Genomic DNA, 26,752 nt, shown 5'->3' with positions numbered 1-26,752 from the left:
AGAATAAGTGGGGCTCAGATCTTTTCATGACTTGAGGAGTCTGTGAAAGGCTGACCCTGACCTAAGTGGATTGGCTTTTGGGAGGGCTAATTATGTCTCATGATAAAGGTTAAAGCTTGCTGGACCACTTAGACACCCAGAATCCTAAGGATAGAGCCCCTGTGTTTGTGCTGTCACTGTTCTCTACAGAAAGAATGATGTCATGAAGTAGAAGTTCTGGTACCAGCTGGCAGTCAAGGCTTTAGGGTAGCTTGGAGGGTTGAGGAAAGTAGCAACATCTTGAGTCAGACTGGAAGGGTCATCACGGCATCCAAATTTACAAGAAAAAATCATTCCAAGTTCCTATGAAATAGCCTACTCTGATACTACAAAGGTAGGGGCATCTTCCGACTTCTTTTTGACTAGCCAAGGGGATGTCTTGATGATGAGGTGAAACTACAGAAGCTGCTAAGGCAGCCTCAAACTTTCTACTTTCATATTTTTATTCAGGATACCCAGAAAGGACTTTAACATTTCTCTGTTTCTACATAAATCCTAAGATCTCTTGCCACATAACTCTAAATATCTAGAGGGAAACCCAAAGAGAAATAAGCTAAGATGTGAAACTTAATACTGTTTTATTCACAGAGGCTGGTGGTCATTCTGTATATGAAAAATACAGACCTCCACTGGTAACTAATATGACTAGATTGTTCTGGAAGTCTAGCCTGAAGAGTAACGAGAAGGGAGGTCTTAAGGAGTTGTGAGCTGGACAAAATGTAAACGAAATATGTGTACCCTTCTAGACAGAACAGAAAAAAATGTACAGCAGACAGCCTGATGTGCTTTTGATGAGAAGGGCTACTGAGTTTGCCAGCCTGTCCCCACTTTGCTAAGGTTGCTACAGTTTCAGGCATTATGACCCAACAAATTCTGTTATCATGTGCCAGGGTCAGAAGCAGCGAGGAGAGACTGGCTCCTTCAGTCTCATCCAACAGCTGATTGGGTGGCAGCCAGCAGCAGGTGCCCAAGAACTTGGCATTTCCCACTTCCATCTCAAGGGGCACATCTCCCTTCTAGGTAGCACATTTTCAGCCAAAGTCTAAAATAACTTCATTATCAAGGTAATAAGTTCATAAATTTTATTTTTTACAGTTTTTCTTAGGATTTAGACTGAGGCTATATCCAAATCACATGAAGGACCTCTATGCCTCCCCCTCTTTTTCTCTAGGCTAGTGATCTCTAGCTCTTGAAAAAAAGAAACTCCCTCTTCTGAGGATGTGGAAAACCTCTTCCTAAAACTTTTTCAGGGATTTCTAGAGATTTTTGAAGGGAGAGTTCAAGAAGATCTGGGGAAATGAGATAGAGGGGGGTAGGGGGAACGGTAAAGTGTCAAAATGTAGTAGTATCCTGTGAAAGGCTAGCCATCAGAGGATAGTTGTTACTAAAATGTTGAGAGTGAGAGAGGCAGAGGGAGGGAGGGAGAGAGGAAGGGAGGGAGAGAGAGGGAAGGAGGGAGGGAGGGAGAATGGAGGGAGGGAGGGAGAATGGAGGGAGGGAGGGAGAGTGGAGGGAGGGAGAATGGAGGGAGGGAGGAAGAATGGAGGGAGGGAGGGAGGGAGAGAGAAGGAAGGAAGGGCTGAGGGAGAGAAGGCGGAAAGAAGGGGGAGGGAGGGAGGAAGCTAGAGGTTAAAGGGGTCCAATTTTTGAAGGAAGTGAAGGGAAAGGAATTTAACTGCCCTCTAATACTTGGCCCAAAAGGTTTCTCTTGTTAAATTTTAAAGATAAATCAAATTCAACCCCAGATACCAAAACAATTCTACTGAGCTCTTAACTGTATCTTCCCAAATGTGTCTTACATAGGGAAAATCAGTCAGTGGCTTCTGCCATTTCCTTTTTACTTTTAGTTCCAGGCTGGGGTGGGAGGTGGCAGGGGGGTTGAAGGAAGTTGGCAGAGATTATTCTCTCTTTCAAATAAACTTTGTCCTATGGGATCAGGGTCTGGTCTTCCCGCAGACATTTGTCTCTTAGTTATACTTATGGCTATTAGACTGAGTGTTCCCAGTATTCAGAAACTTCTTCTATATGTTGTTTTAATAAAAAGAATTATTCACTTTACTGGTATTGACCTTAGTCTTTTCTAGTGGCCCTATGTGGTAAGTAATTTCATTTTCTTTAATGTAATGAGAAAGACTCGGTTTAGACTAGGTTTAGCTAAAATTCAGTTAAAGGGGATGAGGTGAGCTTGACTCTTTGAAGATACCCAAGAGTGGATAAAGAAAAGAGGATACAGATGAGATTTAGTTAATGAGGTTAATAACCCCACAGTCTCTAGACCTCCTTTTAAATTTACTTCCCAGCCTGTCATTTTTCCTGACTGGCATTTTCCCAAGTCAATATGATACTTCCATGGTTCCAAATATCTGGTTTGGGGAATCTAAATTAAAGAAGACTATGGATTGAGCTAAAAGATAATGATCTTGATCATCAGGTTCAAACATTTCAGAGTGTCCTTCCCCCATGGCTTACCCCACCAGTTCCCAGCCTAAACCTATATGAAACAGAGACGGGTTTCAGAAACCCCTTCAGGGATTCTTATTCAAACTGATTCAGTTTCTAAAAGTCATATATAAGACTTTCAGATTTATTTTCTTTCTCTTTCCAGATGTCTGATAATAATATTGACTGGTTACACAGCCACAGGGGCATGTGCAAGGTAGATCTCTACAGCCCAACAGGACAGCAAGATCAGGACCAGAAAGTGGTAATATACAAAATGACTCCTACAAAGAAAGGCTTGGCATTTGGGTATAGATATCCTGGAGCCCAGGATAGACTAATGGATAGTGGTACTGTGACTTCTCCAAGGAATCAAGCTCAGTAAGGTCTGTGGGGGACCAATGCGCTCATACATCACACAGGGACAATTCAAGGGAGGGGCAAGATGAGGAGTGATGTGAAGGAGCTCAGGAGGGAAGGCTTGTGGGGGAGCCTGAGGGGAGCCAGGGGTGGTGGTTGCCTAGTTACCAGCCTCTATTATCTCACACCTCTGAAGTCATAATAATGTCGCCTAGCTACCAGTAAGTTACCCTAAAGCTGGACTCCTTCAGGAGGGCAAAATATGTATTTTTCCTAATGAATAACAATAAAAAGCACCTATTAAACACAGAAATGTTTATCCATGTACCACTTAAAATCTTCTATGTCATCAATAGTAAAAACACCACATTTTGGCAACATTAGTGTAGTAGAAAGTGCTCCAAACTGGGAGCCAGGGGAATCAAGTTCTAATAGGAGTTCCACTTTTGAGTCTGTGTCAGTAGGGCAAGCCATCTCTCTTCTCAGTTTTCTCAATAAATGTGGATATTGTATTTTGGGCCTCTTTCTCTCACAGGTAGGTATTCTCATTTAGGAAATAGAGTAACATTAAGATTCTGTCTGCCTAGAAGTTGAGACACAGATGTAGAGAACAAACGTATGGACACCAAGCGGGGAAAGCCGCGGGGGGGGGGGGGGGATGGTGGTGTGCTGAATTGGGCGATAGGGATTGACATGTATACACTGATGTGTATAAAATTGATGACTAATAAGAACCTGCTGTATAAAAAAATAAAATAAAATTCAAAAATTTAAAAAAGATTCTGTCTGCCTAATAAAAATCATTTGTCTATTGTTTATTGAGTACTTAACTATGTCTAGGTGCTCTACTAAAAGCTTTACACACACTATCTCAATCAATCCTCACAAGAACCCGATAAGGTAGGTGCTACTATCATCTCCCAGAGAAATTAAGGCCTTTTCTCTAGAATTTTTCTAAATTCATCTTAATTTGATGCAGATATGCTTTGTTGATGTGTCCACCCTGAACATGGAAGATAAAGATTCTAAGGTGGGTACTCTCTGCTTCCCTCAGAGTTGGAATGGGTGGGAGGATGCTGAGAAGGGTTAACAGTTTCAGCATGAGGAAAGGGAAAGGTTGTGGCAGAGGGTGGAAAGGTGACGGGGACTCAGGTGGGAAGCCATCATTCTCATGAGCCCATGATCCCTGGTTTGGAATTTACTGTCATTCTTGATACCAAATCTCATTTTATATGCCACTTAAGTCGCTTGTAGGACTAAAAGAATGAAAGCATGGAAGATAGCATGTCAGAAAAGCAGGGCGGGGGGCAAACCCTGTCCAAAAGGTTGATGTTTAATGGAATATGGTTCCTGAGACTGATGGCTTTGTGAATACCTTCAGTGGGGTGGGAGGGAGTAGTAATTTGTAGAGGGAGCTTTATCTCATTCTTCAAAGACTAGCTAGCCTTACAAGCCTACCTTTCCTTCAGAAAGAAAGGGGATAATAGGAGACACGACATTCATGCTTTGAAGTAGTAGCCTAGCGGGTCAGCTTAGAGAAATCTCAAAAAGCAACTTTTTCACAAGAATCTTGCCCTTTAATTCCATAGGATGCTGCTGGTTCCAATTCAGAAGGTGACTTAAACCTGGAGAATCTGGAAGAAGAAGAAATTATTGTGATCAAGGATACTGAGAAGCAAGACTCGTCTAAGGTATAGACTTAGCCTCTGAGTCTACCCTTTCTCATTCCCAGAGCCCAGTGCTGAATCAGAGGACTCTGGTTCAGAGATAGTAAGAGAACTATTGTCAAACAGGCCCAAAATATAAATATTATGATATTCTAGAGAACACAGGCCTAAGCTCACAGTCACAGTAAGTTAAATGCTCAGGTAGCTCACAATGACACTATCACAGAGGCTCAGAATGCCCTCTCCTAATTTCAGGTACCTACAGCAAAAAATCTCGCTATGCTTATCTTAACAAAGATATGGGCTTATAAGCAAGATCCTTTGCAATGTTCTTTGCTGGCTTGTAATGGACTTGTGTGCCCCATATTGCCCAGTGTCCAACAATGAAGAAAGAGGATATGAAGAAGAGCGAGTCCACAACAACCAAAAACTGTAGTTGCCCTACCCTGTTGTCTAAGAGATTACCCAGGCTGTTGGGTAGCATAAAGTTCAATGCAATTACACTTGCACACCACTGTCAGATATGGAATCCTTTTGTTTTTTGTGTAAATATCCCAAATTACACCTGGCAGGCTGGTTTGGGGTAGGCATTAGAGCACATGACAAGTCACTCTCACAGTCCTAGAAGCCTGGAGTAGCTGATATTGGAACAGGATATTTGGCTTCAGTGCAAAGAGTCAAATATTTCGTGTTGTGTCCCTAGGCTCATATTATAACCAGAAACATCATTTTTGACCCCAGATGCCTTTGGAGTGATGAGAGTAGCTCCTGAGGAAGGGAAAACCAGTTACAAAATATTCTCCAAAGAGTCCTGGGTTCAGTTGGGGGTGGGCAACTCCATTTTGGGGTCTTAATAAAAGGATATACCTGGTGTTTGGGGTTTTTTGGGGGGAGTTTGTTACTGTTTTTTTGAAACTTATTTTATTTTATTTATTTTTTTATACAGCAGGTTCTTATTAGTCATCCATTTTATACACATCAGTGTATACAGGTCAATCCCAATCTCCTAATTCATCACACCACCACCCCCATCCCCTGCCACTTTCCCCTGTTGGTGTCCATATGTTTGTTCTCTACATCTGTGTCTCACTTTCTGCCCTGCAAACCGCTTCATCTGTACCATTTTTCTAGGTTCCACATACATGTGTTAATACACGATATTTGTTTTTCTCTTTCTGACTTACTTCACTCTGTATTACAGTCTCTAGACCCATCCACGTCTCTACAAATGATCCAATTTTGTTCCTTTTTATGGCTGAGTAATATTCCATTGTATATATGTACCACATCTTCTTTATCCATTCGTCTGTTGATGGGCATTTAGGTTGCTTCCATGACCTGGCTATTGCAAATAGTGCTGCAATGAACTTTGGAGTGCATGCGTCTTTTTGAATTATGGTTTTCTCTCGGTATATGCCCAGTAGTGGGATTGCTGGGTCATATGGTAATTCTATTTTTAGTTTTTTAAGGAACCTCCATACTGTTCTCCATAGTGGCTGTATCAATTTATATTCCCACCAACAGTGCAAGAGGGTTCCCTTTTCTCCACAACCTCTCCAGCATTTATCCTTTGTAGATTTTCTGATGATGCCCATTCTAACTGGTCTGAGGTGATACCTCATTGTAGTTTTGATTTGCATTTCTCTAATAATTAGTGATGTTGAGCAACTTTTCATGTGCTTCTTGGCCATATGTATGTCTTCTTTGGAGAAATATCTATTCAGGTCTTCTGCCCATTTTTTGATTGGGCTGTTTGTTTTTTAAACATTGAGCTGCATGAGCTGTTTATATACTTTGGAGATTAATCCTTTGTCCATTGATTCATTTGCAAATATTTTCTCCCATTCTGAGGGTTGTCTTTTCATCTTGTTTATGGCTTCCTTTGCTGTGCAAAAGCTTTGAAGTTTCATTAGGTCTCTTTTGTTTATTTTTGTTTTTAGTTCCATTACTCTAGGAGGAGGATCAAAAACGATCTTGCTCTGATTTATGTCAAAGAGTGTTCTTCCTATGTTTTCCTTTAAGAGTTTTATAGTGTCCAGTCTTACATTTAGGTCTGTAATCCATTTTTAGTTTATTTCTATGTATTGTGTTAGGGAGTGTTCTAATTTCATTCTTTACTAGTGTAGCTGTCCAGTTTTCCCAGCACCACTTACTGAAGAGACTGTCTTTTCTCCATTGTATATCCTTGCCTCCTTTGTCATAGATTAGTCGACCATAGTTGCGTGGGCTTATCTCTGGGCTTTCTATCTTGTTCCATTGATCTATATTTCTGTTTTTGTGCCAGTACCATGTTGCCTTGATTACTGTAGCTTTGTAGTATAGTCTGAAGCCAGGGAGTCTGATTCCTGCAGCTCTGCTTTTTTCCCTCAAGACTGCTTTGGCTATTTGGGGTCTTTTGTGTCTCCATACAAATTTTAAGATTTTTTGTTCTAGTTCTGTAAAAAATGCCATTGGTAATTTGACAGGGATTGCATTGAATCTGTAGATTGCTTTGCGTAGTATAGTCATGTTCACAATATTGATTCTTCCAATCCAGGAACATGGTATATCTCTCCATCTGTTGGCATCATCTTTAATTTATTTCATCAGTGTCTTATAGTTTTCTGCATACAGGCCTTTTGTCTCCCTAGGTCTGAGGTGGGTTTCTTTTAGACAGCATATATATGGGTTTTGTTTTTGTATCCATTCAGCAAGCCTGTGTCTTTTGGTTGGAGCATTTAATCCATTCACGTTTAAGGTAATTATCGATATGTATGTTCCTCCAACCATTTTCTTAATTGTTTTGGGTTTGTTTTTGTAGGTCCTTTTCTTCTCTTGTGTTTCCCACTTAGAGACATTCCTTTAGCATTTGTTGTAGAGCTGGTTTGGTGATGCTGAGCTCTCTCAGCTTTTGCTTGTCTGTAAAGCTTTTGATTTCTCCATCGAATCTGAATGAGATCCTTGCCGGGTAGAGTAATCTTGCTTGTAGGTTCTTCCCTTTCATCACTTTAAGTATATCATGCCACTCCCTTCTGGCTTGTGGAGTTTCTGCTGAGAAATCAGCTGTTAACCTTCTGGGAGTTCCCTTGTATGTTGTCGTTTTCCCCTTGCTTCTTTCAACAATTTTTCTTTGTCTTTAATTTTTGCTAATTTGATTACTATGTGTCTTGGTATGTTTCTCCTTGGGTTTATCCTGTATGGGACTCTCTGCGCTTCCTGGACTTGGGTGGCTATTTCCTTTCCCATGTTAGGGAAGTTTTCGACTATAATCTCTTCAAATATTTTCTCGTGTCCTTTCTCTCTCTCTCTTCCTCCTGGGACCCCTATAATGTGAATGTTGTTGCGTTTAATGTTGTCCCAGAGGTCTCTTAGGTTGTCTTCATTTCTTTTCACTCTTTTTTCTTTATTCTGTTCCTCAGCAGTGAATTCCACCATTCTGTCTTCCAGGTCACTTGTCCGTTCTTTTGCTTCAGTTATTCTGCTATTGATTCCCTCTAGTGTATTTTTCATTTCACTTATTGTATTGTTCACCTCTGTTTGTTTGTTCTTTAATTCTTCTAGGTTTGTTAGACATTTGTTGCATCTTCTCGATCTTTGCCTCCATTCTTTTTCCAAAGCCCTGGATCATCTTCACTATCATTATTCTGAATTCTTTTTCTGGAAGGTTGCCTATCTGCACTTCATTTATTTGTTTTTCTGGGGTTTTATCTTCTTCCTCCATCTGGTACATAGCCCTCTGCCTTTTCATCTTGTCTCTCTGTGAATGTGGTTTTTGTTCCACAGGCTGCAGGATTGTAGTTCTTCTTGCTTCTTGTCTGCCCTCTGGTGGATGAGGCTATCTAAGAGGCTTGTGCAAGTTTCCTGATGGGAGGGACTGGTGGTGGGTAGAGCTGACTGTTGCTCTGGTGGGCAGAGCTCAGTAAAACTCTAATCTGCTTGAATGCTGATGGGTGGGGCTGGGTTCCCTCCCTGTTGGTTGTTTGGCCTGAGGCAACCCAACACTGGAGCCTACCCAGGCTCTTTGATGGGGCTAATGGCGGACTCTGGGAGCGCTCTCGCCAAGGAGTACTTCCCAGAACTTTTGCTGCCAGTGTTCTTGTCCTCACGGTGAGCCAGAGCCACCCCCTGCCTCTGCAGGAGACCCTCCAACACTAGCAGGTAGGTCTGGTTCAATCTCCCATGGGGTCACTGCTCCTTCCCATGCGCACACTACTTTGTATGTGTCCTCCAAGAGTGGAGTCTCTGTTCCCCCAGTCCTGTCGAAGTCCTGCAATCACATCCCACTAGGCTTCAAAGTCTGATTCTCTAGGAATTCCTTCTCCCGTTGTGGACCTGCAGGTTCGGAAGGCTGATGTGGGGCTCAGAACCTTCACTCCAGTGGGTGGACTTCTGTGGTATAAGTGTTCTCCAGTTTGAGTCACCCACCCAGCAGTTATGGGATTTGATTTTATTGTGATTGTGCCCCTCCTACCATCTCATTGTGGCTTCTCCTTTGTCTTTGGATGTGGAGTATCTTTTTTGGTGAGTTCCAGCATCTTCCTGTCGATGATTGTTCAGCAGTTAGTTGTGATTCTGGTGTTCTCGCAAGAGAGATTGAGAGCATGTCCTTCTATTCTGCCATCTTGAACCAATCTCTGGTGTTTGTTTTTAAAAGAAGAGCCCATACTTGCTACACACAATGCAGGTCTACTTTATTGCAACTGAAGCCCTTTTGCAAAAAGTGGACCTTATTATGACCTCACGTTTCCAGGAATTCATGGTGATGAAGCAATGAATGGAGCAAAGAGGGCAATGGTACTTAGTGCTGAGTAGATGTGTACACAATATGTATACACATATCCAAACATGGGCATACACAGTCACAAGTATAGATATACACATATACGTTTACACAAAGTGACATACACATAGATACATACATGTATATACGTTAACAAAAAATAATTTATAAAATAATTTATAATAATTTGTAGCCAGGCCAAACACATGCCTGGCTACATGTGACACTGACAAACACACACAAGCATTGAAATAACAAACTTATGTATAGTGATCTAGTCATAACAATGACTTACACACATATGCAAAGATATACAGTTATACAGAGTCAGACACACTAATGTGCCCACATGTGATACACATAAACATTTATATATACATCCAAGCACACTATGCATAAACACACACTCACATTGATACACACAAGCCTTGATCAAAACAGACCATGCAGACTCAGGTACAGGCATACTCACTTATAAATATACCTCATGTTGATACACACACATACAAACTTTAACAAAGTGACACATTAACTAACGCACATGCTTGTGTACACTGATACACATATTGACACAAATGCAGTGACATCCCCACTCATGTACTCACAGACACACTCAAATGCCAGTGTGTATGCAACACTGACATACATCAATCATTGACATAGTATATAAATATAACATAAACTGATACCTAATATATCGATATACACAGTCATTATACAATCACCTATTTATACATACTCATTTTTAACATACATATTTATTAATATATTATACATTAATTATATATTAATATATTGATGAGTATGTATGCTAATACCTGAATGTATGTTTCAACATATATAAATACATTTATAGCTGCATGATACATGCTATTGGATTTATATCATAAACACATATGCAGCTCTCTCAACTTGACACTTGCTTATTTTCATATTCAGAGACACACTGATATACACACACATATTTTTACATTCACACATATGTACAAAATATACATACTAACATGCACATGCTGGCCTCTACAGTTGACATATACAATGGGTATGATGTCAGCACATTATGACACATGTTACACATGGTGACATCACACACTGTGCATTGACATACACATATGCACACACATACACACAGGCACATTTTCACACACTAACAGTACAAATTGACACATGTTCCCATTCATGAATTGATATATTGATGTGTATATACACACACGACAGAGACACTGACATATTTTTGACATGTATTGAAATAAGCACACATACTCAGATGAAATTGACAAACATATTGATAACACTTGTGTATAGTTAAGTGTACAAATGTATCTACTCTGAGCTTTTGTTGCTGCCACTTGTGCTTGAATGTGTATTAGTGGATATAATTGTGTGTTATGCGCCCATGCAAATACTAAAGGCCAAATCCCTAATCTGTGCAACTTGGAAGATATATCTTCTACATACAATAGGGGAAAGAAGTAGCCTAGCCAAAGCCTTATGGATAGGTCTTCTTTTTTTAGATGGAGAGGTCAGTGTGCCTTTTCAAACAAGCTCCTTCTAATCCTATAAGTGTCCTCTATCGTCTACTCAGTGATCTTCAGAAATACGCCTTGTGTTTCCAACAGGCACTTAGCCCCTCATCCTCTAGCTGTAGACGTCAAGTAGGAGACACAGAGGGCAAATATCACAAACTGCCCACTGGGAACTGCTACAGAGGCTATGCCAATCAACTGAAAATGGATTACGTGGCCAAAGGACCTCAAGGCCAACATCTGGAAATGACAGCGGCCAAAAACACCAACAATAACCAGAGTCCTTTCACTCCACCAGCCAAATCTCCTAGCAATCAGAGGGCAGTTATCTCCCCTGATGGAGAATGTTCTACGGATGACCCTTCCTTCTATGTCAACCGACTATCTCCTCTGGTGATCCAGATGGCCCGTAAGAAAATCAAGGAGAAGTTGGAAGGTGGAAGCAAATGTCTTCATCATTCAATCTATCCACCCAGTGGGGACAAAGGGAAAAACAGCCCTCGTAGTGCTGTGAGCAAGATCACTTCTGAAACGGCCCATGATGCTGTGGAAGTGACCTCTGCAGAAAGGCAGGGCACTGGGGAGGAGTGTAGGGAAGGTGGCCAAAAAACCTTTCTGTATAGTGAATTATCCAAGAGCAAAGGTGGAGACAAACAGATGTGCCAAAGAGACAACAAAGAATTTGCAGATTCGATCAGCAAAATGTTCATGGTTTATGCAAATCAAGTGGCATCTGACACGATGGTCTCTGTCATGCAGAACTTGAAAGTTCATAGCTCTAGGAAGCCAATTCCAGCTTGTGTGGTCGTGAGGAGGGTGCTGTTAAAACACACCAAGGAAATTGTGTCCGATTTGATTGACTCCTGCGTGAAGAACCTACATAATATCACCGAAGTCCTGATGGCCAACTCAGACTTTGTCTCAACTGTCAGGAGGAATCTGTTCAACCATGGGAAACAAAACACTGCTGATATCATGGAGGCCATGCTGAAGCGTCTTGTCTGTGTTCTTCTTGGGGAAAAAGAGGAAACTAAGTCTCAGAGTTCGTCATATGCATCCTTGAAGGCTGGGTGCCATGATCCCAAATGCAAGAACCAAAGTCTCGAATTCTCAGCCATGAAGGCCGAGATGAAGGGGAAGGGCAAAGGCAAAATGAAACCAGAGAAGTGCAAGTCATTGACCAGTGCTGAGAAAGGCAGTGAACATACCCTCAAGGAGAGCCTGACAATGTGGAACCAAAACCAAGGCATGGCTGGCAAAGAATGGACCAATAAGGAGGAAAAGAGAGAGAAGATCAGCCTTTCCATGGATTCACTGGCAAAGGACTTGATTGTCTCTGCCCTTAGGCTGATCCAATACTATCTGGCCCAGCAGGCCAAGGGCAAAGATGCATTTAAAGACTGTCCTTGTTCTACCACCAGCTATATGACTCAGAGTGCCCAATACAAAAAGTGCAGAGGTAGCCAAAGTGTCAAGGCACTTTCAATGAAACATCTAGAATCTCGTGGAGCAGCTGGATCATCCACCTCTCTAAAGGAGAATGAACACCTGGACTCCCAGAGGCTGGATATGTCAAATATCGTTCTGTCACTGATTCAAAAACTGCTTAGTGAGAGCTCCTTCAACTGTGGAGATCTATGTGAAGGTGAGAACAAACGTTCTGAGCCCAGGACAGACAAAGGAGCCCCCATGTCCAAGAGGCCTGACAAAGGGGAAGAAAAATGCCCAGACAATCAAGAACTTGACTTTATCAGTGGGATGAAGCAAGTGAGCCGACAATTTATAGATCAACTGGTAGAATCTGTGATGAAGCTGTGCCTTATCATGGCTAAGTATAGCAACAATGGGGCAGCCCTTGCTGAGTTGGAAGAACAAGCAGCCTTGGCCAACAACCCCAACTACCAGGCCGGTGGCCCCAGATGTAGTCATGATGCTGCGATGTCACAGAACTATCAAGACTCTCCTGGAACTGAAGTCATTGTCAATAATCAGTGCTCGACAAGTAGCTTGCAAAAGCAGCCCCAGGCTGTCCTGCAGTGGATTGCAGCCTCACAATTTAACATACCCATGCTCTACTTCATGGGAGATGATGCTGGACAACTGACGAAGGTAAGCAATGCAACAAGGAACAAGAAGAAAGAGGGTTAGAATGGGTAGGGGCAGGGAGGCGGTATTGTACTTAGAGCCCAAGAAGCAGTGCATTTTTTTGAGTCTGTTCTCTATCATGTGACTCATGAATTACTCTCACCTCATAAAGACACAAAAGTGATGAACCATTAGTTACATGGGGCTCTGGACAACTCAAGTCCTGTGTACTTCCAAGAGGAGGAGAGTGAGATTAGCTCATTTTGTCAGTGATCCTTTCAACAAACTATTTGGTAAAACATCAGGGAGCAATTTATAAGTCTTATGTTTTGCACACATGTGCATGCACACACACACACACACACACACACACACCACAGCTGTGTTTCCTACATTAGATGGATTCCAGAGAAATAAAATACTGAACCAAATCATCCTCCCTATTTCCAATCTCATGTACTTTTTTTTAGGGAGGCAGGGGAATGGCAACCCCTAACCTTGACCTAGAAATCAGTACAGATTAACTGAGGGATCCCAGTACCTGATGAGAAGTATTAGTGAACACAATTGATTCCAGAGTTTGTTTTTTGAAGCTCAAAAAGAAAGGACCTTTGGCATTTTAATCTATGCCGTTAGAGGAGGGTCCAGAAAAAAGGAAAGCCACGTCAGCAGCCTCCAGTCCTGGACCTGTGGCAGCCTTTAATCCTAGAATCATAGGCAGGAAGGTGGGTGGGGTATAGTAGACTTTCTCCGTCGGGACCCTGGCTCCAAAAGCATCATGTGACTCTAGCTATCTGCTCTCTCCACAGCTTCCTGAAGTTTCAGCTAAAGCAGCAGAGAAGGGGTACAGGGTAGGAGATCTTCTTCAAGAGGTCATGAAGTTCACCAAGGAACAACCACTGGATGAAGCCATGGGAAACGTGGCTAGAAAACAACTGCTAGACTGGCTGCTCACTAACCTGTGAGCCAACAATTCTTTCTCCTCCTCTCCGTTTACCCCCCACCCCCAGCAGCATTCTATCCCAGCTGGAGCACCCTCTACCATCAGGCCAGTGAACTGCACGCTGCACGACTGTATTTTCCAATACATCTGAGCAGTTGGACTGTGCAAATACAGGGTGTCCAACAAACTGGGCAAGAACGTGAATAAAAAAACTTTTTTTAAATTGTGTCATTGTTTTCTTGGTCAGATATATCCGAGGCAAGGGAGGGGAATGCATCCAATTTCAAGGACTGGTGATACAGTGTTGGACTTGTGTCTGGATCTCACCCTGGGTTATTTTCTAAGCACCCAAGACACAGGGATATAACCCATGTCCAAGTTCCTAAGTCATCTGGTTTATCCAAATCTCAGTTCACAAGCTATTCAGAGTTTTGCCACCTGTGGTCTCCCTGTTTCTCCCAGAATTTCACAGTTAACTTGATAATCCCCCTTCTAATCCCAAGGATGCAGCTTTCTTGATCACTTTTAAGAGTTTGTAGATGGGCTAGCTTAGATGAAAAACAAACTGAAGAAAGTATATCACCCACGGACACACATACACTCCCAGTGTTCACTGCACATGGTTAAACACTATCCAGAACTACAATGGGATCTGATCCTCCCCCACACATAATAAAGCTTCCTTATAAGTCATTTCCTTCAACTGATGAGATTTCCTTGTTTTCCAGCAGTCTGAGAGAAAAATTTGCAGAGAACAAAGCTACAGAATGGTAAATTCTTCACAGCCACCTTATGTGAATCCCAATGTCTCCTTTGAGACTAGCACTAAATTCCTAGATTTGTTCTATGCTTCTCAGAAGTCTATCACAATGCTATAATTCATTACAAATCAGATCAAGACAGTGGTTTCAGCCCTGTGGTCCTCTGTTAGCTAGTTTGCTGTGGCATTCCTTGGCACCTTTGAGGCGCTTGTGGCTTAGTAGAACAAGCACAGGATGTGGCTTTCTTCTCGACTCAAAAGTTAAAGCTTTGGCCTCTTACTAGTTGCATGGCCTTAGAGTCACCTAGGTAGACTCTGAGCCTTTTCCTTTGTCTGCAAAATGTAGACAAAAATTACCCTCCCTGTTTAGAGGTTAAACTAGAAGAATAGATGTAATGATGCTTTGCAAGGAGAATCTTGTTACAAATTAGATATGGGATTGAAGTCGTACCTCTCAAAGCCCATCCTAACACAGTTGCAAGTGCCCTTGATATATTTCCAACCTGAAAGCAAGATCCTCTGAGTGTGGGACCCAGAAAGGCACATTTTGGGGGAGGTAAGAAGCATACAGACAAACTTTGACAACTTCTCCACAATGCCTGGACCAGTCAGATAGAAGTAAAGGTAGGCTCCTTCAAAGCCAGGATTTTAAAACTCCCCAGCCCTTCTAAAGCTAATCAAACCTTTTCTAGTCTCACCCCGACCCCATGAAAAGCTTTGGAGTTAAGTTACCAGAGAACATTCTCTTTGTCCTTGAAGAAAATGCTTAATAAACAAATCCCGGAACCAGGTCTGCATTTCTGATGACTCAGTCCTCCCTGAGCACAGCTGGGTCCCATAGTAGTTTACTTCCTTGATTAACTCGGCTCTTGACTTACTCCTGATTTTTATTATGAGGCGGCCTTGGGGATTCTTTGGAACGTGGAAATAGAGCAAAGGAAGTTATATGTTCTGTTAAATGAGGGCCATTGGGGCAAAATGGTCTCTAAGGGCCCTTCCAGCTCTGCCATTTGAGGATTCTAAGAGTTTCTCTTCCATAATTTCTCAGGGAAACTTGTGTGGATGAGGTAAGATCAGGGTGAGGAAACTTGATTTTTGCCAGAGCTAACTGACAGACTCCAGCAGAGAAAGGAATGCTTTGGGCCAGACAGGGCCCTGACAAGGATCTGGAGGAGCTCAACAGGCCTTGGGGTTTATTCCTGGAGGGTGAGACCCTGACCTTTCACCCCTCTAAACGGGGAAGTGATCCCAGGCATCCTATTAGCAATGTGGCCACTGCCAGCAGCTAGAAATGGACAAAGGCTTCTGCTGAGCTGAAAGCCCCACATATAGGAAAGGGATGACAGGAGCAGAAGGAGAAGGAAAACAGGATTATCTCCTGGCAGGCAGTGTCACTGGTTTGATATCGCTGACAATTTTAGTCTTTCTGAACATCAGGCCTCCATTTCACAAGAAAGTTGTGAGCAGAACTCATCTGGGAGGTTACCACAGGGCCAGGCCTAGGCTGAGGTGAGGCAAGAGAGACATTTTCCTCAGGGGCAAAATTTAAGGGGGCAGCAGAAAAAACTTGGTAATCAAAATCAATAGTTTTTTTTAAATTGAAGTATAGTTGATTTACAATGTTGTGTCAATTTTTGCTGTACAGCAAAGTGACTCTGTTATACATATATTCTTTTTCATATGCTTTTCCATTATGGTTTATCACAGGATAATGAATATAGTTCCCTGTGCTATACAGTAGGACCTTGTTGTTTATTCATCCTATATCTATAATAGTTTGCATCTGCTAATCCCAAACTCCCCAAATCAATAGCTTTAATGTACCATTTAAGAAATCAAAATTAATGCAGAGTATCAAAGTGTCAAATATTGTAATAAAGAGGATTAGTAACAGTGCCAGGCCAAAACATAATGGAGCATAAGGTAAAAGGAAAAATTGGTAAGACATTTTATGGGAGGACCACTTTACGGGAGATTGCCAAGGCAGTACTTAGAGAATGTATAGCCCTGAAAGCCTTCATCAGTACAAAAAAGCAACAATGAATTAAATCCCTGCCTAGAGAACTTCGGGAGGGAACAAATAACAAATCAAACAAGTTTAGGAAACGGGAAATAAAATTTGGAGCAAGGAAACAAAAGACAGAGAAAGCAAAGTTTCACTTAAACCTTAAAAAACAATCGGGTGAGGAGAGGGGTATTGCAGTGTTCTCTCTCTTGCTTAACTTAAGAGTATATCTTTCCAAAGAAAGCTCAGATTAATTCTGGTTAAAAACAGGAACCACAAAAGATTGCCCCGGTTAAAATTCTACTTTACAATAGTTCTAATAATGGAAGAAGAAAAGTAAAAAGTAGAAATATAGGAGTAATAAAAATAAAAATGCCACCTTTGCAAATGATATATTTGTACGTCCATGAAAATCAAATCCCCAAATGTGAGAGGTAGTGAATGAGCTTTGCAAAGGTATAGGATAGAATTTACTTGTGAGCTGTAAGAATTTGCCATCCACTATAAAACAATTGCAGCTGCTTTCTCCTCACTGACTCAGAGACATGTAAAAAGTCCAGCAGTTCCACTGCACTGAGGTCTCTGTGGTGTCAGAACATGAAAAAAATCTGGAAGAATTGATTGAATTTCTGTATCCTAGAGCCACCCAGCCAGAAAGAGGAGAGTCTAATTACCATAGTGACGATAATATTAAACACCTATGTATTAAGGAAGGCAAGAAATGACATTTACAGAGAAGTTACTTAGTACCAGACACTACCAGGTGCTTTAGTTCTTTTAAAAACCTTGTGAGATGGTTTGTTATTAGCTGCTTTTTACAGCTGTGAAATTAGATGGTCAGGTTTAAAGGCCTTTTTTGAAAGTTATACATCAGTAAGTGGGAGAGTTGGGATTCAAATCCAGGTTTGCCTCATGCCAAACACTATGCTTTTTCCATTCTATCACACTGTCTTCCCATTAATTCAGAATCCATGTTTATTAAACAACTATAATACATGAATGAGAAAAAGAAAAACAGGTAAATAGAAAAATAGACCATGCTCTTAACTAGTAAAACTAAGTAAAATAAAACACTTTCTAATTCAACATATAGGTTTCATATAAAGCCAATTTAAATCTTTATGGGGTAGTCTCAAAGTATCTCCCCCAAGATAGTTATTACTTATCAAGGGGAAAGAGTAACTTTACAATGGATGAGCCCACCAGTAACAACTTAATTATGTGATAAAGGTGAACACCATCAGTAAAGACACATTGGTATCATGTACCTCCTGATATAATGTCAACAGAAGGGCATTCTTGCCAAAAACCCATAATCCCAGTCTATTCATGAGAAACTACCAGATAAACCTAAATTGAGGGACATTCTACAAAATAGCTGACCAGAATTGATTCCAAAGGGTCATGAAGGGAACATTTTAGAGTTGTGGAAATGTTAACTATGTATCTTCATAGGGGATATGTATACATTTAACATAGGTGTATACATTTCTCAAGACTGATCAAACTGTACACTTAAAATTAGTTAACATTATTCTACCTAAATTAGATCAATAAAGTTTATTTTTAAATATATTTAAACTTAATACCTGTAGGAAAAAAAACCCCTTCCGCTGTTCACAAGTTTCTTTGCTCCTCTGCCTCTTTCCAGAAAGCCTCCAATTCAGCAAGTCTTTCTGACTTCAGGCTCTCAGCCACCTTTAACTTGTAGCCCTCCCTCCTGCCCCTTCCACTTGTTTGTGGTGGCCCAGAGCAGGACCCTGGGAGCTCCCCCTTTATGAGAACTTCCCTCCCAGATCCCAGCTATGTATCCAAGGGGAAAAGGTTTTCAGCTCACCCCTCTTCTTGTCATAAAAGTCTCCTTCTCGGGCTTCCCTGGTGGCACAGTGGTTGAGAGTCCGCCTGCCGATGAAGGGGACGTGGGTTCGTGCCCCGGTCCGGGAAGATCCCACATGCCACGGAGCGGCTGGGCCCGTGAGCCATGGCCGCTGAGCCTGCGCGTCCGGAGCCTGTGCTCCGCAACGGGAGAGGCCGCAACAGTGAGAGGCCCGTGTAACACAAAAAAAAAAAAAAAAAAAAAAAAGTCTCCTTCTCAGAAAAAACTTCCTTCATCACCCTATCTGCCACAGTTACTCTTTATTACATGACCCTGTTTTATTTTCATCACACTAACTGATACATCCTCTTTATCATAATTTACTTGCCTATTGACCGTCTCTTCCCTCTAGAATGGTAACTCCAGGAGCACAGGGACCTGCCTATCTTGTTCACTACTGTATCCTCAGTGCCCAGCACTGTGCCTGGTACATGGTAGCCATTCTATAAATATTTATTGAATGAATAACTATCCACCTATTTCAGTGTTCCCTGATGGGGACAAATAACATTAAATGGGGAATCAGAAAATTCGTCTTTAACCATGGCCACTTAATAACACTTCATCACTTGATATAGTAGCCAAGTATGTTTCCTCACCTCAAAAATCAGGATGCTAATCAATATCTTTCAATATCTACCTCTCTGGAGGTGTTGTGCAAAGAGGCAACAAGCAAGGGGAAAATGTTTAAAAATAGACCTAAATGTGCCCATTAAAGCTTCAATGCAAAATAATAATAATAAATCTCTAACATTTACTGAGCTTTTACTATATGCCAGACATTCATCTAAGTGCTTTCCACTATTTTGTCCTTTAACCCTCCCAACAACTCTATGAGGTAGGTACTCTTTTTTTTTTTTTGAGGTAGGTACTCTTATTGTCCCACTTTGCAGATAAGGCAACTGAGGCCCAGAGAGGCTGAGAAACTTGCACAGTTAGAAGTGGTAGAGTTGGTATTCAGACCCAGATAATCCTGGCTCCAAAGCTCCCACTCTGTGCTGCTTCATAGAATACCAGGGCCTTGTCCATAAAGTCACTTGTCAGGATAAGTCCTGGTGTAGTACAGAATGGAGTGGACACATCTAGGAAGTGACAGGAACCTCTGGAGTGGGATGGATGGTTGGCTAGAAGGAATCCAGGCTGGTGGAAAAGCAGAGATTTCCAAAGGGTACTGCAGGCATAAGCCAGGGCCCAGAAGAAGGCCAAAAGCTACCGTCAAAGCAGCAGTCATCTCAACAAACAAGCAGACACAGCTCCTGGGACTCACGGAACACGGAGTATCCCCAAGTTCAAGTACAGCTGATGCTCAAAATGCCTCCTCAGGGGACAAACTGGTAATTTACATTTGCTCACAGTCCCCAGGGCCACGACTGATAGAGGGTGGGTCCTGGGGGTCAGGGGGGAGGGGAACCAGAGTGAAAAAATACCTCCAGACAAGCTGGCAGGCATGTGCCCTGGGGGGAATAAGGGTGGTCCCTGATGGTGTCCATTCAGTGTTCCCCAGAGCCAGGCTGCACGAGGCAGAGGGGAAGGAGGCATTATGGAACACTTGGGGTGCTTAGGGCCTTTGTCAATGAGTATGAAAGTTGTTTCAATATTTTAACAGCCAGTAGGGTTATACTGGTGGTGCCTAAAGTCTGAATGCCAGCCCTAGGTTGGAAATTCTTTACTTTCTCCTATCTTTCTCAAGCCTCAGGGCCTGGCTAAAAACTGAATTTGAGGTGTCATCTGAGGTGCATCCAGCTGAGGAAAGGGTGGAAGGGAGGGACCCCACAAGTTGCTCCTTCTGGCTCACACAGCTCCATCCTCACTTTGATCACACTGTATTACAATGTCCTGTTTACATGTCTGCCTTTCCTCTAGACTGGAAGTAGCATGTAATAAATGGATGTGACATATATACGGAATCTAAAGAAAAAAATGGTTCTGATGAACCTAGGGGCAGGACAGGAATAAAGACGCAGAAATAGAGAATGCACTTGAGGACACGGGGAGGGGGAAGGGTAAGCTGGGACAAAGTGAGAGAGTGGCATGGACAATACACTACCAATTGTAAAATAGATAGCTAGTGGGAAGCAGCCTCATAGCACAGGGAGATCAGCTCAGTGCTTTGTGACCACCTAGAGGGGTGGGATACGGAGGGTGGGAGGCAGATGCAAGAGGAAGGAGATATGGAGATAAATGTATATGTATAACTGATTCACTTTGTTATACAGCAGAAATTAACACACCATTGTAAAGCAATTATACTCCAATAAAGATGTTAAATAAACAAATAAATAAATAAATAAATGGATGGATGAATGGATGGATGGATGGATGCGAAGGGCCTCCCACCTACTGGGCAGCCAGCCAACCCATGTTTGTTGAGCAACAGCTAATGTGGATTGTGTGCTGATTCTGTGCCATGTCTCTCATCTGATCCTCACAGCACCCCTCTTGGTAGCCCCACTTTGCAACTGAAAAAATGAAAGCAAAAAAGATCAGAAACTTGCCCACAACTGGGATTAAGCCCAAGCAGCCTGATTCTGGAGTCTGTACTCTTAACTACTGTGCTCGATTTAAGTGGCTGGTGGGTGGCCATACGTGTGCAAAAGTTCAGAGATGAATAAAGTGTGGCTTGTTTAGGAAGCGGGGAGACATATGTAGCTGGAACGCAGAGTGTGTGAAGGGGAGGTGATGGGTGACAAAGCTAGAAAAGTCAGCTGGCATCCGATTGCAAAGGGCCTTGTATATCATGTTTAAAATTTTGGACTCACTTCTAAGGTCAATGAAAAACCATTTGAAAGGTTGGAAGCCCAGCAGTTTCAGGGTGAGATTTATGTTCTGGAATGTTCACTCGATCTGCTGTGGGACAGATAGATTGGAAGGAGTGCTGCTCAACTGTTATTTACTTCCTTTGTTTATTTCTGGATTTTTCCTCCCTTTCATTTTTCATTTTTAAAATGCCAACCTCACTGGACTTTACTGACAGTTAAAAGGATTTATCCACATCAGGGCCAGCACATCTCTTGGAGGGCTGGTGTGGGGAGGTAAAGGATGACTGTCAGGAAAACCCCAGCTGTGATGGAGCCAATTGGTAAAGGGGAGAGTGGTAGGTTTTCACTTGCCTTCCCTATGCCTGCACTTTGTCTCACCGCCTGTATTTCACACGCTCACTCTCACCAGATGCTAAGAACCGTCGACTCCAGATTCCATGTTCCCCCCAACCCCCAAATGACAAATGGGTGTATTTTTTCTGACCCTGAAGGGGTCTCACACAACACCTCCCAGAAAATATAAATCCTTTTCCAGAACTCAGCAGGAGGCAGAAGCAAAGTCAAACAGCCTGACCTGCTAACCTTCCTCTTGGGGTTTGATAGCATCTGTCTCCCAGAAACCTTGCTTTTGAAAAAGAGATTTCTCCTGTCTGAGATTTCAGGTGCCTGTCAGCCAGCCCTGTGGCACAGACTATCTGCTGGAGGGAAGAGGGGGCTTGCCAGGGAAATCTCCTCTGGCAACGAAGGGCCCACTTCTGAACTGATATAGCAACTTACTTCTCACCCTGATGCAGCTTCTACACCGGGCACACCTAGAATGATTTGTCATATATCTTTATCTGCCTTTGAGTATACTCTTGGAGTTTCCATCCTACTTCCCTGGCCCTTCCTTCTCAGTCCCTCATGGAATCCTCTTTCTCTGCCCATCTGATAAATGTTGGAGTACCCCCAGATTCACCCTCACCTCATCTTCTCACCACTCCCACTCCCTAGCTGCACCTGCTTTACGAAGGAAGGCCTAGCTGCAACATTGCCAAAGAGGACTAGTGCCGAGGTTTGGGTCCCGAAGGAAACCAAGAACCAGAGGAGGTAGAGCTGGGTCTGAGATGAAGTTCCACAGTGGTGCTTCTTTGCTGGGGAGGGGGGGGTGGCCCAGAACTTTTAAAATGCATATCCCTAGGTCCTGCCCAGGGAAGGTCTTCGTCCGTTAGCTTGAGGCAGCAACACAGGCATGTGTATTTTGAAAAATCTTCAAGAGACGGTCTATCACTCCTTTTTATTTTGAAAATAATTAAAACCTCCAGAAAGTTATAAGATTGGCACAATGAGTACCCATATACCCTTTATCCAGTTTCACCAACTATTAATATTTTGCAATCTTGCTTTATCTATCTATCTAGCACACAACTGACTAAAATGGTGAAACATGTGGGGATATATGTTTATGTATTTTTTAAAATGGTGAAAGTATAATTATTATTCTATAATATAATAATTATTATTTTGCTGAACCATTTGAAAGTTAGCTGCAGACATCAGGATATTCAAGTACCTCAGTGTGTATCTCCTAGGATCAAGGACATTCTTCCACATATAATTCATACTCATTTTCCTTAAATATCCCAATAATGACTTCTGTAGACATTCCCCTCTATCCCATCCAAAAGACACTTATTGCATGGAGTTATCCTTTAGTCTCCTGTCATCTAGAACACTTCCCCGGCCTTTTTGCTGGTCTTTTATGACACTGACATTTTTCTAGTCCAGGCCAATAGCTCTGAAGAATGTCTGAGAGATTCTGATCTACAGCCAAGGTAGAGAACAACTTAGAGAATACTTTAGTTTGGAGAGATCGTAACCAGTCAATGAACTGAAGGGCAGGCCTAGGGCCAAAAATAGAGACTCAGGAACGGTGTGAAAACTGAAAGGAGGTCAGGAGGGAAGTGAAGAAGTGTGGCGGCTGGGCAGATTGGATGGCCTAAAAGTAAAAGGTCACAGCAGCTATTCTTCCCAGGGTTACAAATACTGAAATACACCCAGCAGTGATTCACCCGGTGACTTCTTCAGTCCTCTCACCTGTCTCCTGTGCCCCAAGCCCCTTTGCTGATCTGTCATGGCATTTATTGAACATATACTCTGTGTCAGGCACTGTTCTAAGCACATTACATGTATTACCTCATTGAACCTTTACCACCACAATCTCTCTAGGAGGCAAGAACTGTGATTGTCCCTATTTTTTAAATTTTTAAAATGAAGTATAGTTGATTTACAATATTGTGTTAGCTTCAGGTGTACAGCAAAGTGATTCAGATATATATATATATATATATATATATATATCTCAGATCCCTTTTTCCCTGACCAGGATTGAACCCAGGCCCTCTGCAGTGAAAGAGTGGAGTCCTAACCACTGGACCACCAGGGAATTCCCCCAGATCCTTTTCTGTTATAGGTTATTATAAGATATTGAATATAGTTCCCCGTGCTGTACAGTAAATCTGTTGTTTATCTACTTTATATATAGTGGTGTGGATCTGTTAATCCCAGCGTCCTAATTTATTAAATTAGGAGTGATTGTCCCTATTTAATGGATGAGGGAACTGAAGCCCAGCGGGGTGGTAACTTGTTCAGGGTCACACAGCTAGTAAGTAGGGTCCCAGAATTTGAATCCAGGCAGTCCTGTCTCTAGAGCCTTCACTTTTTTTTTTTTTTCACTTTATTTTTAAAACTATTATTCAATAAATTGACTTTTTCTTCGTTTGATTTTCAGTTCTAGGATACAGAACAGTTCCGTCATCCCCCAAAACCGCCCTGGTGCTATCCCTTTATAGTCACCCCTCACCCCCTCCTGTGAAGAATGTTGTCATTTTTTGTTTTGTTCCTTCTGGAGGCTGTGTTTCCAATGTCAGGGTTTTTTAAATTGTGCACTGTTAAGCAGGTCTTTCCTATGCATTCGCCAACCAGTAGTCTGTTGCGTCCTCGCAAAGAACAGTTAGTTCAGTTTTCCATCTGCGTTATGCTAATTAGGAGCAGTTTAATGCACCCAGAGGTCAAGAGTAAACAGCTCTATCAGGCGGCTTTCCTGAGCTCCTCATACTTCCTTATCTTTCCAGTACTTCCTCGTTCCCCAGTCTTCCATGTTTGGTTCTCTGGGCTAGAAAGAACCCATGTCCAGGATTGCGCTGGGACTGGGAGGGGACAAGTGGGAGCGGACAAGGAAGGGGGTGACAGAGACGCCTCTCCCTCTTAGAGCTGCAGGTGCATTGAAGAGAGAGGAAGGGTCTTCTCCTTCAGAGTTTTGGCTTCTGCCATTTCCCATACCCGGCTGTGGGACTACCTGGTGACCGGGGCGTGAGGGAACAGAACAAAGAAGAGGGAGAAGAAAGCACCCGTGTATTTTCTGCATTGTCTGGGGCTTAGGATTTCCCTTTGCTGCTCCTCCATCCAGAACTAGAGGCTTCCTCCTGGATCTCCTTTTGCACCACTCTGCTCACTTCCAGTTTTCAGAATGTGTTGAGTTTGTGGTGGGAGATGCTGGAGGAACAAAAGTGGTAAACTTACCACCAGCTCGGTGTTACTTTTATTTCTAGTGTTCTCTGATTTGTCTGCTGATATATGCCGAGTTCTTAAAGAGTTGTTCATGCTTTCTGTACAAGTTTTAGAGTCAGGCTCAGTAGGTGATAAAGAGAGGTGTGTGTTTACTCGGTCATATCCAGAATCAAAAATCAACCCTCACTTTTAAACCCCATGCCATACTGCCTCTCCACACAAATGTCCCGGAGACACTAGGAGCTCATCATGTGCCAAGCAGATTTCATTACCCATTCATTCACCTAGTCTTACCTCTTCCAATGATCCCTATCTCAACCATCACACCATCATTTGCACAGTTGTCCAAGCCCAAATCCCAGGCATTGTCTTTGACCCCTCCCCCTCTATACTGTCCACATCCAATCATTCATTGATCCTTGCTTCTCCCTCCTTACTTCCATGATCTTAACTTATTCAGGTCTTTATTCTTTACCACCTGGATTATTGCTACAGTCAGCTAATTGGTGTGACAGGCTGATATTTTTATTTTTTATTCAACTTTCTACTTTGTATTGGCTATATACACAAAAACACACAAAATTATAAGCCCAATATATTATTATTTTATGCATTTTTATGGAAGTATAGTTAATTTACAATGTTGTGTTAGTTTCAAGTGTACAGCAGTTATAAATATATATATATATTCTTTTTCAGGTTCTTTTCCATTATAGTTTATTACAAGATATTGACTATAGTTCCCTATGCTATATAGTAGGTCTTTATTGTTTACCTATTTTATATATAGTAGTGTGTATATGTTAATCTCAAACGCCTGAGTTATCTCCCCCCCTCCCTACTATCCCTTTTGGTAACCATAAGTTTGTTTTCTATGTCTGTGAATCTATTTCTGTTTTGTAAATATGTTCATTTGTATCATTTTTTAGATTCCACATATAAGTGATATCATATGATATTTGTCTTCTCTGTCTGACTTACTTCACTTAATATATGATAATCTCTAGGTCCACCAATGTTGCTGCAAAAGGCATTATTTCATTCTTTTTTAGGGCTGAGTAACATTCCATTGTATATACGTACCACATCTTCATCCACTCATCTGTTGATGGACATTTAGGTTGCTTCCACGTCTTAAGCCCAATATATTATTGATAAATTACCACAAGCTGAACTTACTCTGGTCAAGAAACAGAACATTACCGGCATCCAAAAGGCCCTCTTTCGTGCTTCCTCTCAGATACTACCCCTTCCCTTCTCCCTGTAAGGTGACCGCTATACTGGCTCTCAACACCACAGCTAGGCTCTGCCATTTTAAAAACTTTACGTATAAATAGAATCATACTGTATGATTTTCTTGTGCCTAATTTCCTTAGCTCAACACTATGTTTGTGAGAATCGATCATGTTGTGTGTTGTTTTATTCTCACTTCTGTATAATATTCCATTGTATGTTAAATCATATATTTTATGATTGATGGATATTTGGGTTATTTCCACTTTGGGCCTATTAAGAATAGTGCTGCTACGAATACTCTTATACATGTCTTTTGGTGGCCATAAGCACTCATTTATACTTGATGTATACCTATAGATTATATTTCTGACGTGCATATGTTCATCTTTAGCAGACACTGGTAAATTATTTTCCAGAGAGGTTGTACCAATTTATACCTCCACTAGTGGTGTACGAGAGTTCCTGTTGCTCAATAGTTGGATAATATTTTGGGAGATTAATATGCTTATATATATATTTTTTCACCCCATATATTCCTCCTTTTATTTTCTTCCATTAAGCAGGTTCTGGCCCTCTTGGTCACCAGGAGGTTTGTAGAAGGGCAGAAAACTGACATTTCCCACAATACTTGCTGGCTTTTGTTCACAAGAGCCTTGAGCCCCAGAGGGAGGAAAAAATCTGCAGTAAAGAAGAAACATCTTGGAATAAATAGAAAGGGAAGAGGATTTTCCCAGATTAAAAAAGAGATT

The 26,752-nt window shown here is 41.9% G+C and overlaps 1 protein-coding gene across 2 annotated transcripts; it reads left to right on the top strand.

The window, feature by feature from the left end:
- The first annotated feature begins 355 nt into the window (after positions 1-355).
- AKAP4 (A-kinase anchoring protein 4) lies at positions 356-14,033 on the top strand. 2 transcript variants are annotated; one of them, XM_032620474.1, is made up of 6 exons: positions 356-373; positions 2,645-2,743; positions 3,818-3,868; positions 4,428-4,529; positions 10,779-12,899; positions 13,685-13,840. In XM_032620474.1, the coding sequence occupies exons 2-6, from the start codon at positions 2,645-2,647 to the stop codon at positions 13,838-13,840; spliced, it is 2,529 nt and encodes an 842-aa protein (XP_032476365.1). In that variant the 5' UTR covers positions 356-373. The 2 variants fall into 2 exon arrangements, with proteins under 2 accessions (XP_032476365.1, XP_032476364.1); XM_032620473.1 differs by lacking the exon at positions 356-373 and adding an exon at positions 981-1,103 and having other exon boundaries at positions 13,685-14,033.
- Positions 14,034-26,752: the final 12,719 nt, after the last annotated feature.

This window comes from Phocoena sinus, chromosome X, assembly GCF_008692025.1.
Source record: "Phocoena sinus isolate mPhoSin1 chromosome X, mPhoSin1.pri, whole genome shotgun sequence".
Lineage (NCBI taxonomy): Eukaryota > Metazoa > Chordata > Mammalia > Artiodactyla > Phocoenidae > Phocoena > Phocoena sinus.
The sequence above is the reverse complement of the archived record's forward strand: the minus strand, read 5'-3'. Positions and strand labels throughout refer to the sequence as shown.